This window comes from Microtus ochrogaster, chromosome 21, assembly GCF_000317375.1.
Source record: "Microtus ochrogaster isolate Prairie Vole_2 chromosome 21, MicOch1.0, whole genome shotgun sequence".
Lineage (NCBI taxonomy): Eukaryota > Metazoa > Chordata > Mammalia > Rodentia > Cricetidae > Microtus > Microtus ochrogaster.
In genome coordinates, this window is record NC_022022.1 from 31,737,589 (window position 1) to 31,751,448 (window position 13,860).

Here is a 13,860-nt window from a genome sequence, read left to right on the forward strand (position 1 = left end):
GTTTTAGAGAGAGTTTCGGCAGAAAGAGGCCCTGATGTCACATTTAATAACAACCATCTTCTCTTCTAGGAGCTCCAGAAAACGGGAATGATCAGTAAGTTGGCCTGCATCGCTGTTTTTTCCCCACAGATCATTCAATCCTGTCATTTACATAAAGAAGAATTTTTAACTTATACTCACATTTTATGTATTGTTTCCTTTTTAAATTGTTTTTATTGAGCTATATATTTTTCTCTGCTCCCCTCCCTTCCTCTCCTCACCCCTTCTACCTGTTTTCATGGTCCCCATGCTCCCTATTTACTCAGGAGATCTTGTCTATTTCTACTTCTGATGTAGATTACATTCATGTATGTCTCCCTTAGGGTCCTCATTGTTGTCTTGGTTCTCCGAGATTGTGAATTGTAGGCTAGTTTTTCTTTCCTTTATGTCTAAAAGCAACTTATGAGTGAGTACATATGATATTTGTCTTTCTGGGTCTAGGTTATCTCACTCAATATGATGTTTTCTAGATCTATCTATTTGTCCACAAATTTCAAAATGTCATATTTTTCTGCTGGACAGTACTCCATTGTGTAAATATACCACATTTTCTTTATCCATTGTTCAGTAGGGGGGCATTTAGGTTCTTTCCAGGTTATGGTTACGACAAATTACTATATATAGTTGAGCACATGTCCTTGTAGTATTATTGAGCATCATATGGGTAATAATGAAAAGTGGTATTGTTGGGTCTTAAGGTAAGTTGTTTCCTAATTTTCTGAGAAATCGCCATACTGATATCCAAGTGGCTGTACCAGTTTGCACTCCCACCAGGAATGCTGGAGTGCTCTCTTTACCCCACATTCTTTCCAGCATAAGTTGTCATCAGTGTTTTTGATCTTGGTTATTCTTTCTTACAAGTGTAAGATGGAATCTCAGAGTTGTTTTGATTTGCATTTCTCTGATGACTAAGGATGCTGAACATTTCCTTAAGTGTCTTTCAGCCATTTTAGATTCTCCTGTTGAGAGTTCTCTGTTTAGGTCTGTACCACATTTTTTTATTAGACTTATTTGTTCTTTTGATGACCATTTCTTTAGTTCTTTGTATATTTTAGACATCAGCCCTCTGTCTGATGGGGGGTTTGGTAAAGATCTTTACTCATTCTCTAGGAGGCCTTTTTGTCTTGTTGACCGTGTCCTTTGCTTTGGGACATAGATGTTCAGTATTGATATTTCCTCTTGGATTTTCCCTATAAGTAATATGAATGTCCTTCTTTGTTTCTTTGGTTGATTTTAGTTTGAAGTCTATTTTGTTAGATATTAGGATAGCTATACCAGCTTTTTTTCTTATGTCCATTTGATTGGAAATTTTTTTCCCAATCCTTTACTCTAAGGTGATGTATCTTTGAGGTTGGGGTGTGATTCTTGTATGCAGCAGAAGGATGGATTCTGCTTTTGTGTCCAATCTGTAAGCCTGTGTCTTTTTATAGGTCAGTTGAGACCATTTAAATTAAGGGATATTATTAACCAGTGATAGTTCCTGTTACTTCAGTTTTCATCGTTGGTGATGTTCTTTTGTATGTTTTCCCCTTCTTTGGGATTTACTACTGTAAGATCATCTATTATCCTTGTTTTTGTGGATGTAGCTAACTTCCTTGGTTTGGAGTTTTCCTTCCTGTACCTTGTGTATGGCTGGGTTTGTGGTTAGGCATTGGTTAAATATGGTTCTATCATGAAATATCTTGTTTTGTCCATCTATGGTGATTGAAAGTTTTGCTGAGTATAGTAGTCTGGGCTGTCATCCATTGGTATCTTAGTGTCTGCATAACACTTGACCAGGACCTTCTCCATGGAGAAGTTAGATATAATTTTGATAGATCTGCCTTTCTACGTTACTTGGCCTTTTTCCTTTGCAACTCTTAATAGTATGTTTTCTTTAAAAAAAATGTAAGGAAGCTACCATACATGGGATTTGACATGAGCTATTTAAAGACAAATAAAAGAGAAGTTTGCTTTTAAATACAGACAAAGTATAAGAAAGAAGAAAAATATGAAGAAAAGATTTGGTGAAAGATGAATATAACAAAACAAAATATGCAAATGACATAGCATTTTAAGATAGTTTTCCTGATGAAATGTTCAACACGTTCACCACAGCTAAGGAAAGCAGTGCCTGTTCTTCAAGCTGCTTCTGACGAGCTTTGCCTGGGCACAATGTTGTTCTACTTTGATTGGCAAAGCAAGCAGAATAGTTGGTAGTAACACAGGCAGCTATTTCATGCATGGCTTTAGTAAGCTAGGAGGCACTGTGTTTGTGCTGAAAATCAAGAAAGTCATTACATTCTCTTTATTTACCTGAATATGTACCCTTCATTCATAGTGATATTTTTTATTTCACTAAATTGTTACTGTTATAGGAATAACGACTCTTGGAGACCTATCCTCTTACTTCCAAATGGAGGCTCTCAGGATATCTAAGGGAAGCAACTAGGTTTTGGAACTGGAATCTGGGAAACAATATGGGAAAGTCTCTTTAAAAGAGTCGGTTCAGATACTATGATCTTCTGATCTAATAAAAATGAATGTCCCTGGGCCTCACTATTCAGTCAGAAAGTTCATGAATGTTTCTGTGTCTTCTACCTCATAACTCAGAGCTGGAGACACAGGACATTTAGGCATTCATCTCCATGACCCAGGTGATGTTTATCTAAACTTATAACTGATGGTCACCACTGTGACAGTGATGGAATCTGCCATTGCGCCTCAAAATCTACCGGAAAAGGCTGCACAGTACGCTTGTATTTGTAGTGAAGGAACGTGGAGTTTGTCATAGAGTCTTATAAAAAAGTAGTCTTTGCCTGTACCTTTTCTTCACCCTGGACCACATCCGCTTCCTTGTGCAGACACACTGCACTTGACCTTGGTGCTAACTCAAGTGTCTCTGTATCAAACAGGCCTCAGTCCGATAAAGAGAGTGTGAAGCTGCTCACTGTTAAAACAATCTCTCATGAGTCTGGTAAGTTTCCATTTGGTGAAAAAACAGGTGGTTAGAAGGCAATCTGACTCCAGCATTGGGCTTTAGTCCATGAAAAACAGCCGCAAGCAGAACTTGAGAAATAGTTCCGCCGCCGTAGCTCTCAGTAAATGCAAATTCCTGCTACGGAGAGGATATGATTCCTAAGATGTCATTTTCATAAACTGGAGTCTTGGGCCTTGCGTTACTGGGGTTGCTTTTGGTAGAAGTAGAGGCATGTTCTAATGAATGAGGGGGGAGTAGTGTTAGACTTTCACTGTTCTGCAGAAATGGCCCAAAGACCCGAAAGTTTAACAGGGTTTTCAAAAGTTCTATTGATGTTTTGCTTTATTTTGGACAAGGAGTGTGTGTGTGTGTGTGTGTGTGTGTGTGTGTGTGTGTGTGTGTGTGTGTGTATGTGTCTATGTAGTCATATGAAGTTATGATTTTCTAGTTAAAATATAAACAATGGTCTACATTATTTCACACAATCTCAACTAACTTTCCCAAGAAGCATAAAATAAATTTTCCTATTGCTATAATCATCATTTGTGCTTTTAATTCCCTATCCGTATTTGACTCAATTTGAAATATAAAATTCTCACACAGTGCAGATGTGATTTGTTTTAGATGTGTTTGTGTTCAGATCAATAACAAATAATATGCAAGCTTGATTTGAAAAATTAACAGTTATTTTCCCTTGGTACAAATAGACTGGTAGCTAAAGCCTGGATATCACCAAACAGAGAAATTAAAAACAACTTCTAAGTTTTACAAAGTAATCCATAGAGCTCTAATTTAAATATCAGGTTACATGGTTCCAGGATCATGTGTTATGTCCAATGAACACTAGAGTGAAGAGCTAGGTAATAAACATTTATAGTAGTTTTAAAAATTCACAAAACAACAGGCTCTAAGTAGTGTCCAAAACAAAAAGCAAGGTATCAAAAGTTTAATGTTGTTTGAGTATCAGGCAGGATGCACCAAGCAAAATAAAGTATCGTAGAAAATCACAGGACCAGAAAAGCCAGGGCCCCCAACACAGCACAGATAGACTTTAATCCTCTCTCTTCTTTTCCTTTCTCTCCTCACTGGAGAAGGAACCAAGAGCCATACTAAGCAAGTGCTCTCCCTTTGATAATATTCTCCGTCCACCATTTTTCTTTTAAGGGAATGCTGGTTTTTATTCTTGCATCTCTAATATTCTTGGGTGTGTTTCTTTTATGTCCACTCTATTTTCTCTCTCAGGAGTAACCTCATCTAATGAAGCAAAACAACAAACTCATCCAGAGAGTAATATAAATCCATGTCTAGGATTTTCTTGGCTACTCACCAGCAATGACTATGTAGCCAAGTTTATTCTACTGCACCAAAGAAGGGAGTGAGAAATTGAGTAAGCGACCTGAATGTGTGTTAGTTAGCACATGAGAGAGCCTGAACACGATAACACCACGGATCATGAGAAATTCTCAAGAATCTGCCTGTGTCTGGCCAGGAAACATCACAAAGATTCTCTGTGCTCTCTGCCCTTCTTTAGGAGTTTGAACAAGTGCACTACAGTCTCCTCGACTCTGGAGATGTGGGATGAGGTATTGCGTGGGATCTCCAAGTGACAGCTGCAAGGAGCTGGCTATAATAAAGACCACTTGATGTTAGGATCATAGGTTTCTCAAGAGAATTCCCCCACTCAAAAAACAAACAACAACAAACCCTGAAACGTTATTGAGTTCTGTTTGCAAACTGAACAGCAGATTTGGCTCTCTCAGAATAGTACTTGCAACAAGTGAAGCTGATAATGTAGATAGATGATCCTCAACCTTACAAGTTTCCCTTTCCTTCCTACAGGAGTTTGTTAAGATACATGTTTAAAGAAGTAATATTATCTTAGGCCTGTTAAGAGTTTGTCTTTGATACTTTCCTTCCTTACCAGTTGGATTTGGGAACCATACTGCTTTCAAACTTACCCCAAAGGCCAATCCAGCTGATTACCACTGGAAAATGTCTGAATGAGATAAACTGGTGGTTCAGAATCAATTTTAATAACCTAGAACTAAGAAGCTAATCATAATGACCTTCAAATGGTCCTTAGACTACAGAATTTTGATTAAAGTCTATTGTTAACAAGACTTGGTGACTTCATTATTCCAATCAAATGTCTTCTCAGTGCCCTTCAAAACTTATTCAAATATATCTTCTTTATAAAATCTTTCTCACCACCCTTGTAAGAAATTTAATTTTTTAAATTATTTTGCATTTGGCCCAAGACCAATGCTAAAACCATTCCTAAAATATAACTAGAATAGAGCCTGAAATGATAGAGTTTAATATAATTTCACAAGTTTATCTTTCACAAGTAATAACCTTAAAATACTTAAATGAAAAAAATGCATCTGATAAGAAGACATCAGCATGCCCATAAATCATAATTGAAGATTGCTACAGCTGACATTATTTACTTCAAAGTCTAAATCACACAGTGTTAATTAATATGCATAAATGGGAACACAATGAAATTGGAATCTCAGCAGCCATACATGGTTTGGGGTACAGTCATGTCTCACTATAGAATCTCAGGACTTTTATCTCAAAATGAATTATGTCATAAGAGAAAACAATAAACAAATGTTTATTTGAATAAGGAATAAGCAATAAAGAAAGGAAAAGGAAAAAATAAACATTAGAACCTCATATTTTCAAGAAAAGCCCCAGTGCATGCTAAAATTATTTTTTGTTTGTTTACAGACAGTACAGTACAGGGGCTGTGATTAAATGTCTTGTCATTTTCCCAAAGTTAACAGTTTCCTCTCCCCAAATCCTCTTCTTCTACTTTGGTCGCCACATTATCCTGTGGTTCCGGGGGCAGAGAGCCCTTCTGGTGGGAAAGGCAGAGCATAGGAGCAGGGGCAGGAAGACGACCACGTTTTCATGCACACCCAGAAAACAATGACAGGGAAAGGAGAGCATGGAATGGCTCTAAACTCTCAAAGCACACCCCCAGTGACATACTCCCCCAAGCAAGGCTCCCCCTCACTGAAGTTCCAAAACACTGAACCAGGTGGAGACCAAGTGTTCAAATACAGCCTGTGGGGGACATTTCTGATTCAAATCATAACACATGAATATCATTATTAAAATAACTGTTACCAAAACCATTATGCCGCCGAGTTTTTCTCATATTGTCTGTTTCTGATTGGACAGAACTTAAGGTCAACTATTAGAAACTGTAATGAATTCTCAATATAATGTCCTTTATGTGATTTCTGTCACATAGAAGAAGTTAAATGAAAATGTATCTTGTTTACTTCTTATTCTTCTATTTCATAGCCATGGGCCTGGGGTAAGTGGTGTGCCTTTGACAAACTAAAGAGATGCAAGCAGAAGTTGTAGTATGATTGGTGCTGCAAGGAATGTCACCCTGTTCTCAGCAGTTTCTCCAGCACAGGACCTCTGTGCACATCACAACTGCAAAGAGTCCTGAGTCTGTCTCCTGGCTCTCTGATACTATTTATGACTTCCACACCTGTGAGAGTAACTGGTGACACATACATTGGCACCGGAAGACGGCTGTGCTAAGCACGGACAGATAAACGCTAGAGTAAAATGGTGACATGTATCCTAACAGCTGGAGCATCTTACCCACAATGCTTCTATAGATGATCATGGGCGCTGATACTTGGTAATCCCTGAAGGATGCAGAATGCAAATCACAGATTCAGTACCATGTAAAAAGTGCTTGGGGACTCTCATCTTCCCACCATCCGGGTTCATCCTTTAACCTTTCTATCCAATAGCAGACTATCACCGGCATTGAGGGATATCACCTATGTGCTTCCCTTACTGTCACTAAAGCATTCCCATTGGCTTATAAATCATTTCCCCAAAGCTCCCACTGAATTATTTAAATAGAAGGACCCAAGAATACCTTCCTGATAAAATGGCACTTTAAGTATGTAGTGTGGATTTGCATAGGAAAAAGCCATAAAGGGAGAGTCTATAATGACTCATCTGGCATCTCCCCTGAAACGTCACCTAGTCCACACCCTCACCCCCAGGGAGTGAGCTAGCATGGATCCTTGAGGGTGAAAATATAAGATGGCCAAAGAAAACTCATAAATCTTGGTAAATAATTTCCAGATAATACCAAGAGGCAAACTGTGACTTTAATGACAATCTTACAGAAAAAAAAATTTGAACTTTCCTTGAAAAAAAAATGAAAATCCAGGAAACTTTATTTTCATCTTTCATTTCTCTGAGCACATAGATCAAACCTCTCCTCTGTTCTCAGGTGAGCGCTCTGCACAGGGGAAAACCAAGAACTGACAGCTGATGGATCCTCCCTATACCTGGGCAATAAATATGTGAGTTCCCTAACACCATTCACAGAAGCACCCATTAATATTTGCTTCCGTAACCGGCTATACCTCAGATTATTTTATAGACTTTTAAACTCTGAGCATTTAATGGTTGCTGTCAATGAAAGCGTCATTGACTGTTTGTCTAAAAACAGACTGTAAGAAAAGCTATCAGAAAAACAACTGCTGTCTTGACTCTAGAACATTCTTCCAGTGGCCCTCCCCACTGCCTAAAGAATGACACAGCTCCCATGTTTCCTTGTGAGTAGAATCCTCCTGCATCTGGGATAGGCAACGTTCATAGGGTAGTGACATCTCACAGGACACGGGGACAATACATACAGACCGGTAGCTTACTGCATGAAGTTTATTGCAAGGAGTGACAGCAAACAGAAGCTACATGGGGTTTAAGATGTACCTTCCTGCCATAGGCTGGCTCAGAGCTGGTAGTCCAGCTCCACCAAAACCCCAACCACCTTCCTGGCACTTCCTCTCTAGATCCACGAAACATGGCTATGTGCACCAAACTATTCAAACCGAGTGACCAGAAATGCAGTCTTAGTTAAAGTCCTTCAAGCTGTCATTGCACTATGGAAGCTTGCCTAACCCAGGTGCAGGAGGCCTGTATTCACAAGGGAGCATCACCCAAATGAAAGAAGAGGAAACTGTAGCAATCCTTAGGCACTTGGGGAAGGCTAAAGGCAGGGAGAGATGCAGGGTGTGGGGGGGGAGGGGGATTATCCAACTCCCATTTAGCAGTAGGCGGCAACCCTAAACAAAGAGCTATAGGCAACTAAGGAATACTGAGAGCCAAAGAAAATCTTCTCCAGGGAAGAGCACACCCATCGGTTATGCAACACCAAGCAGTCATACCTGAAGGCATATATATAACAAACACTGTGTAGACTGAGTCAATTGTATTTACATCTTCAGTGATACATATATACATATATATATATATACATATATTCATTTAATAACAATTAATGAAAAGAGAAGCCATGGGTTTGAAATAGAGAAAGGAGGGGTTTATATGGAGGATTTGGAAGGAAAAAGGAAGAGGGCAATGATGCAATCATTTGACAATATTTAGAAATGGAAGAAATATTTCTTAAAAAATGCAGTCTGGAGAGATGGCCCGGTGTGTAAAGAGCTTCCTGAACTAGTGTCAGGATGTCACTGTGGATTCCAGGACCTATGTGAATGTGTGATGAGTGTGGCAATCCCCTTATAATCTTAGCTCTTAGCAGTGGAAAGAGACTGCCCCAGAAACAAGCAAGCTAACTAGCCGCACTAGACAAATAGGTAAATTGAGTTCAAGTGAGAAACCCTCCCTCAGTATACTAGGATGATCAAGACAGACACCATCAACCTTTGGCCTCCACATGTGCTCGTGTGCATGCCTACATGCCTGGACAGATACAGCCACACCATACATAACACATACCTATCATACATGTGAAGAATATATGTATCTGAGCTATGATTTCTTGTCTTTGGATTTGCAAAGCTACACAATTCCTGTTTCTCTTCTGCATAATTTTGGGATTGCATAACCATATTCAGAAGACTAAAGATCAGAAAGGCGTGGGAAGAAACAAGTTTGACATCTGCCAATTGTACCATCTATTGGTGTTACCTTTTCTTCAACATACATATTTCTGTCACTGCGCTTAGAATGTAATAACCAGTGAGTAATTTCTGGGTTGTCAACTCAAAATCAGATAGCAACACAGAGATTCAGAATGAATTGGAATGAGTTCGTTAGAATTAAGGAAGGAGCAAAGAAGTTTCCGAATCTGTATGCAACAGAAAACAATCATTCAAATTCAAATCTGTCACCTCAAATGAACATTCTAGATACATTTAATGCTTCCTGTTTCATCTAGTGACCATCCACTTTTTTCAGGTAATTATATTTAATGTGAATTAGCAGGACAGACAGGAAGTCCAAAAGACTTTTGAGCTGTGATCTTTGACTTCTGTAAAGGATTATTGACTGGAAGGATAAAATCTTACATGAGAAATAAAAAACAATTACAGAAAGATGCTGGCTCATCCGTTCACCTGCTATATGTATAACAATAGGAGGGTTGATAGGGGTCTAGAAAATAGTTCCCTTACTCTGCAGATCTAGTGTCATATTGAGGGATGTATTAGTCAGGGTGCTCTAGAGGAACAGACTCTATAAACAAATATATACTAAAAGGGGACTTGTTCAGCTAGCACACACAGTGTGGGCTGGCTAGTCCAACAAGAGCTGCCTTCATGTTGGAGAGACTGAGAAGCTGATAGTAGCTCCATGCCTGAGGATGAAGGCCTCTGCAGTGCTGCTCTAGCCTGGAGGTTTCCTGGAGAGCTACTGATCTTCAGTGCACATTTGATGCCTGAAGAAGCAGGGCTCTGATAATCAACGAAGGGATGCATCCGTGGCGGCAGCAGCATGAGTAAGGCAAACAGGCAAAAAGCAAGTCTCCCTTAGCCTCCCTTTTATTTGTCCTGCCACTGGAAGATGGGACCCTAATTTGGAGTGGCTCTTTCCATTTCAAAGAAGAGAAAAATCCTCATAGGTATTCCTCCAGGTTTATCTCTTATTTACTTGATTCCAGATCCCGTTGAGCTGATAACCAAGATAACCACCCCATCGAGCCTTAATACTTATTTTGGCTTCAACTTTTCCTCTATAGTTCAATTTCATAACAGTTGTGAGAACAAAGATGATTTTATTCTCAAAATAGTTGGCACCATACTCAAAAACAGCTATTTGAATTTTTGTAATTGACTTAAAAATCTTGTGTTTAGCCAGGCAGTGGTGGCTCACACTTTTAACCCCAGCACTAAGAGGCAGAGACAGATGGATCTCTGTGAGTTCAAGCCCAGCCTGGTCTACAGGATGAATTCCAGGGCAACCAGGGTTACAGAGAGAAATCCTGTCTTGAAAAACCAAAGGAAAAAAAAAGTCTTGTGTTTACATCTGAATGCCACTGTAATCAAAGAACCAGAGCTGTGTGACGTGCCATCATGAGCATTTTTGGCAACTGTAAATGTATCCTGTTATTGTTCACTGAGTCTGTTCTCATACAAGGAGAGGCAAAGGTGGCATGACTACAGGACATAATATATTGTCACACAGAACTCCTGCTAAGGCCAGAATTTTTACTGGTATATGGATTTCATCGCCATTTTTTTTATTCAAGTAGGTCATGTACTTTGACCATACACATCCCCTATATCTATCCCTTTCTCTTCCCCCTTCTCTCCTCTTCCTTCCTTCCCCCAGACAGCCTCATTTTTGCTTTTAATATTATCCATATAAAATCTAAGGTCCACAGAACAGGAACAGGTGTACGCATTGTCTTTCTGATTCTGGCTTATTTCACTTAATATGTTGGTCCCCATTTGCATCCACCTTCTCGTTCCCTACCCAGTACATCTCCTCTCCCTTCTGCTCTCACATGTGCTCAACCATCTGGGCTGTTCTGGAGAGACATCAAGGATGTCCTCAACTACAGCTCCTTCTACATCATAAAGCTTAGCATAGACTTTGGATACCACTCCCAGGACTTGGAAGCCATGGGCCTGGGGATTTTGCTGTGGAGTGCTTGTCTAGCTTGTGCAAGGCTCAGGGTTCCGTGCCTAGCACTGTTCAAGAGTAAAACAAGATGTGCTAATTGATTGGCTGTGGACAGGGAAAAATAGAAACAGTACTGCTGATGCCACCCACACTTCCGGCCTGATTGCTTGGATGAATCAAAGCAATAACAGCGGAGATGGAGGTTATGGAATGAGGGCCAGTGTGGGGAAGCTAACCATTCTCTACTCAGAATGTTCATATTGAATATTCATGTGACCACAGTGTATGGCATCAATTTAAGGAAGTCACTAACCCTTCTTGCCTAGACCAGTCTTCCTCCCCACCTCCGAGTTCACCACTTCCTTAGAGCTGAGCTTTTGTTGTTCTTTCCACAGGTTTAGTCTTCAGCTTCTAAGATCCAAGGGTGGAGAGGACAGAGTCCCAAGGAGCCAATGCCAACTCACAGTCTCCTCACCAGTGTGCACCAGCTGCCCGTCTCAGCAAAGGATGGACATACTACAACCCGACAGAAACATAAAGTCTTCTAGATATCTCCTGTCTGAGACATAGAAAATCAAATGACTCTAGTTTTCAGGGACGTTTCTAGGAGGAACGTCTGTGAGCAGTGACCCCTCAGCCCAGGCAGGTGGGCTCCCGGGAGACAACTCATAGCTGAGTTTAGAGTTTCCAGGGCTTAACAGCCTTGATTCATGGAGACCTGCCTGTATTCTTTGTGTTCTCATATTAGTTAGTGTTAGTATTTATTGTTTCCCACTATGTTAATGCAGGGAGATTTTGCAAGTGTGATGTCAAATGTTAAGTAGAAATCATACCATGTTCCTCTGTACAGACAGGTATGTTATTCATGTTTTCATGTGTTACTTTTAATAAGTGGTGGTATACTCAGCACATTAAACATTACATCATGACTACAGTGTGGCACTGGCATTGTATTACCATAATTTTGACTAGTTGGATCGATTTCTAGAATATGCATTTGAATTAGAGTATGAGAAAAACATCTGTAAAAATCTGTTGTAAAAACCTATAAAAAAAATCAGAGGACCAAAGTATCAGCCAACAGTAAAGGAAAAGACATTGTCATTTCTTTGGTTTTTCTCATATGTAATTCATATCACGTGACAAGAATACCAAGAAGGTAGCAGGGTTAGATTTCTTTGATGGATCCATTTGACTGATACTACCTCTGTGGTGTTTTTATTTATTTACTTTTAGAATAGCCCACGTTGAGCAAGCAATCATTACTAAAACTCCAATGTCTAGAAAATCAACATCCCATCAATACTTAATTGGGATGTTATGTTCAACACGTCACCTTCCCAAAAAGCCCATAAAAATATAGAACCGCCCCTATTAAGAGCAGACTTTATTGTTGGAGCCTAGCGGATCAACCTTCACCACTTTTTTTTTAAACACAAGAGATCAAAATATAAAGTTCACTGAAGTCTGAGCAAAGTTACAGAACTAACAAGCTGCAACTGGTAGTTCTTTTGAACAGCTGTAATTTCTTTAGCTGAACTCAATGAAAATTTGTCCTACTGATCTGAGGGAAGGTTGGGTGAAGATGGAAAGATATATTTTACAGCACCGTGATGATTTTCTTTTACTGAAATATACATGGAATCTTTCAGTTTTAGGGTTTTAGAACCATCCTGATATTTGAGCTGCTCTAATCAAAGATATCAAGCAAGCATAAATACGAGTCTCATGGGTATCTCTTCACTTTTCTGTGAGAAGGGAAGAAAAATGAGGGGGGATTGAGGGCGGAGGATAAATATCTGCGCTGCATGTGTCTTCACATTGGAGCTACTTTCTAGGTTCAAAAAGTCTAAAGCGTGAGACAGTGGTGGCAGCACCCCCAGCAGGGGGCATATGTCTTTATTCCAGATTGTTCCAATGAGCTCCTCAGCTAAGGCCTTGGGAAACAGATGCGTTGTAAAGAAACAAACTCTTCTACTTCCACATTAATGTCTTTGCTCTAACTTTCATAACATTGTTAGTATAACTTGATCATTCTAGAATAATAACTGATCATAAGGGAATAGCTCTAACCTAACAACCAAAGTATCAAATCTTTATTAAAGGTCAAACTGATAACAGAGAATTTCTGGACATACTCAGGTAATTCTGTAGCAACAGCCTCCAAAGTAAAGTCAACTCTATATTTTTATAAACCAACTCAATGTTGGAAAGGAAAAAAGTCAATAATATCATCACTGAATTTTTTAGAAATAGATACTATATTGATTTATTTTAGTACCCAACATTATTATGAAGTTTTAATAAGAACATACAGTTCAGAGGTCATTTAGATCAAAAGTAAGGCCTTTTGTATATTTGTGCTACCTGGTAATATGAATATAAGTCTATCAACGAGCCAAACACCAATAAGAGTTAAACAACTGGTGTTGTGAGAACACGTGGGTGCTGCTGACTAACACACCTGCTATTACTAATGGCAAAGCAAGACTTCTATATCCCCCCTTGTCCAACTAATACATGATGTTACGTATGGCTGACATATCTCTTACCTTCCTATCATAGATATTGAAGTCTGTGAGAATCAGCTTATGACATCATCTGATCTTCAGTGATGGACATGTTCATTTTTTCTGACTTTGTTCTGATAAGCTTTACTTGTCACAAGATTTTATAGCTGATGAGCACTGAGTACAGCTCAATGGTAGAACCCTTGCCTAGCATGCATGAAACCCTGGGTTTGATACCCAGAATAAATACAGACAGATAAACAGATAGGTGATAGAGAGATAGATGTAGATGGATAGGTAAATTAGATAGATAGATAGATAGATAGATAGATAGATAGATAGATAGATAGATAGATAGATGATAAATAATTATTAATATGATAGAAGATAGATTTTTAAAAGTTGTAGTTTGAATGCCAAGCATGATTTCAC

General features: G+C 39.1%; 1 protein-coding gene across 1 annotated transcript in view; it reads left to right on the forward strand.

The window, feature by feature from the left end:
* Positions 1–11,850, forward strand: part of Emcn (endomucin) — an 85,082-nt gene extending 73,232 nt beyond the window's left edge. Inside the window, exons 9-12 of the mRNA XM_005357330.1 lie at positions 70–94; positions 2,934–2,995; positions 7,278–7,350; positions 11,314–11,850. Of these exons, the coding sequence (XP_005357387.1) occupies positions 70–94; positions 2,934–2,995; positions 7,278–7,312 (122 nt within the window). The 3' untranslated portion in view covers positions 7,313–7,350; positions 11,314–11,850. The remainder of the gene's footprint in view (positions 1–69; positions 95–2,933; positions 2,996–7,277; positions 7,351–11,313) is intronic.
* Positions 11,851–13,860: the final 2,010 nt, after the last annotated feature.